The sequence below is a fragment of the Gavialis gangeticus genome, unplaced genomic scaffold (genome assembly GCF_001723915.1).
Source record: "Gavialis gangeticus isolate Ggan-Ray unplaced genomic scaffold, GavGan_comp1, whole genome shotgun sequence".
Classification (NCBI taxonomy): Eukaryota; Metazoa; Chordata; order Crocodylia; family Gavialidae; genus Gavialis; species Gavialis gangeticus.
This window is the reverse complement of record NW_017729030.1, coordinates 9746411-9749032: the sequence shown is the minus strand read 5'-3', so window position 1 is coordinate 9749032 and position 2622 is coordinate 9746411. Positions and strand designations below refer to the sequence as shown.

The window sequence follows — 2622 nt, the reverse complement described above, 5'->3', positions numbered from 1 at the left end:
CCCCTCTGCTGGGGCCTGGGGGCAGGGGACTGCTGGTCACCAGAGGGGCACTGGCTCAGAACTGGCCATCGACAGTTACAGATAGGCCCTGGTCCAAAAAAGGTTGAGAACCACTGGAGTAGATGACCTCCCGAGGTCTAATTTTCTATGATAACTACTTTATTTATTCTACCGCACTCTCGTTTTAAAGCCGTTCTTTTGCCAGTCTTTGCTCCTACCTTACAGCCTTCTCCATGCCTTTAAGTTACTGTTTTTCTTTTATATATAGAATTATACACCAGCTGTTGTTCTACCTGTTATTTAGTTCAAGCTGGTTCTGCTTCTTTCCCAGACCTAAGGAAGGGCACTTTGTGCCTGAATTATACAGTTGATGTGTCCCAATTATACAGCTGATCAAATAAATGATAATCACCAAAAAAAATCCTTGCTTCTCTTCAAATACCATGGGAGTTCTGCCTCCCATTTTAAAGGGAGTGTACTTGGACTCTTAAGCTACAAGAAGTGGGGTGGATTAAGACTGTCCTACCTGATGGATCGGCAACTGGTTCCCAATGTAAATCATCATCTTTATCCTTGATCCAGCCACAGAGACCAATATCAAAGTTACAGCTGTGCACCAGGATACCTACAAAATACAAAACAAAGATGCACAGAAACAGTCCTGGATTCTTGTGGCTGCTGAATTACGCAGCAGCTCAGCATGGATGAAATCTACAACCAAGTCTGCCTGTCAAAATGAAGTACAACATAAGGAGCTACACAAAAAGAATCTGCATCCACATTAGCAAGTCATTGGAGAATAACATTATCATTTTGTTATTTATACATCAACACAGAAGTTGTGTTAGTAAATTTAAAGAGGCAATCTGAGTTGGTAAAGGAAGAAAGAAGACAAATTCATTTAAGGAACAGAATTAAAACAAAGATGCTATCAAAGACAGATATTTAACTTTTGCCTACGCACTTTGTGACAAAAATCACCCTCTGTCTTTCCCAGGATTGGGACGCTTTGGGTTGGGGGATGGAGAATGTAACACCCACACATATTTGGGGTTGTGCGTGGTCAAGTGTCTCTGGATTTATTTTGCTGTGTACTTGTTTGCACTGTATATACTGCTTTCTCTGGACCATCTCCCATTCCTCCTTATTGTGTCCAGACCCTTTGTCTTCAGTTTCCTGCCAAGTAACCTGTGGAACCAGTCTGGTGACTCTGGACACTCCACTGAGGGCTGCTGATCATGTCAGCAGGGTTCAAATAAAGTCTGTTTCTGGTTGGAGCCAGGTGATGAGGTCAGAAAAGTTATTTAAAGGTCTGGTCACCTGGTTTGGGGGGGGGGGGGGGGATCTTCCTCCAGCAGGCATTTTGGAAATAAACATAGAAGCTTGGGCCTCCAGAATCTTCTGGATGTCTTTGTAAGTAGCCTACCTGAAATTTAGCCCCTAAATTAGGGTTATATATTTTTAGCCGTGTGTTGAAAGGGCTGACAAGCCTGTTCTGTTTTGCTCACGGCATTTTTTTTTTTAATACTCCTTGTCTTGTACTGCTTCCCTGTTCTCCCTCTCTCGGATTAATAAAAGCTATCTGATACTACAGACCTAGTTGTGAACGTTTGAGAGGAGGGACAGCCTTTTCGCGCCTAGCAGAGCTTGGCTGATTATTTGATTCTGTTCTACCTGAAAACATCCTGGGTGGCTCCAGGCTATAAGGAGCAACCAGAAATACTAATAGTGGGCAAAGCACCCCCAAGGTCTGCAAAGTCTGTGTACCGCAGGCTGCACAGGGCCCTAACAGACCAGAACCCAGGTGGTGGCAGCGATTACCCCATGCTTGAGGATCCAGGAACGGGGTCAGCTGGACATAGGTGCCCCAGGGGGGACACCCAAAACGTGGTTTTGGTTGGGCACAGTGAGGCAGGTGGGTCAGCATAGTAGTGGCCCCTACTGTCCCACCACATACATTTGTAGCCAAAGAAACATTAAAAAAGAGTTAAAGTATCAATTGGGAGGTGTGATAATTACCTGGATCGTCATTTGCTTCATACTCATCTGCACTAATCCCTTTTTCAATTTCAAATATTTCAAATAGATTATTGCTCACTCCTGGCTGGCGTGGAACTGTAAGAGAAAGTATTGAATAAAACGTATGAGATGGATAAGGAAGCATGCTGCTAGCTACCTTTATCTTTAATAAAAAAAAGAAACCAAAAGAAAGCTTCAGGCATTGTGCTCTTCTTGGAGCATTCAATATACTTAATTGTATTTTGCATGAAGATTCATAAACTGCCTACCTCAGTGATTTATGCTGTAACATTTGTCTGGGACCCATAAAACACGATTCCAAATGTTTCAAGGGCTCCTTAAATGAAAAATGTTTTTAAAAAAAGTCCTGTCCTTGAAACAGTTTCTCCCCAGAGCTCTTCTTCAGAAAAGCAGTTTCTATGTACAATAAAATGGTACAAAGCATTCTGTGATAAGGCCCCTATACAGCAGCTTCTCAAGGGTCTGGAGCCAACTTTCACCCAGGGGAGTCTTCAACTGACATCATGGTCACATAGGAGAATAAGCAATAATGTCTTATGCATCTGAACAGCACTTGGAAACACAGAGGCCATGATATGACTA

The 2622-nt window shown here is 42.9% G+C and overlaps 1 protein-coding gene across 3 annotated transcripts in view; it reads right to left on the bottom strand.

Annotated features, from left to right (window-relative positions):
* Window positions 1-2622, bottom strand: part of NPNT (nephronectin) — a 93930-nt gene that overhangs the window by 9565 nt on the left and 81743 nt on the right. For all 3 annotated transcript variants that reach the window (XM_019521929.1, XM_019521931.1, XM_019521930.1), the window contains 2 exons: window positions 2020-2115; window positions 527-625 (listed from right to left, as the gene is read on the bottom strand). In XM_019521929.1, the coding sequence (XP_019377474.1) occupies window positions 527-625; window positions 2020-2115 (195 nt within the window). The remainder of the gene's footprint in view (window positions 1-526; window positions 626-2019; window positions 2116-2622) is intronic.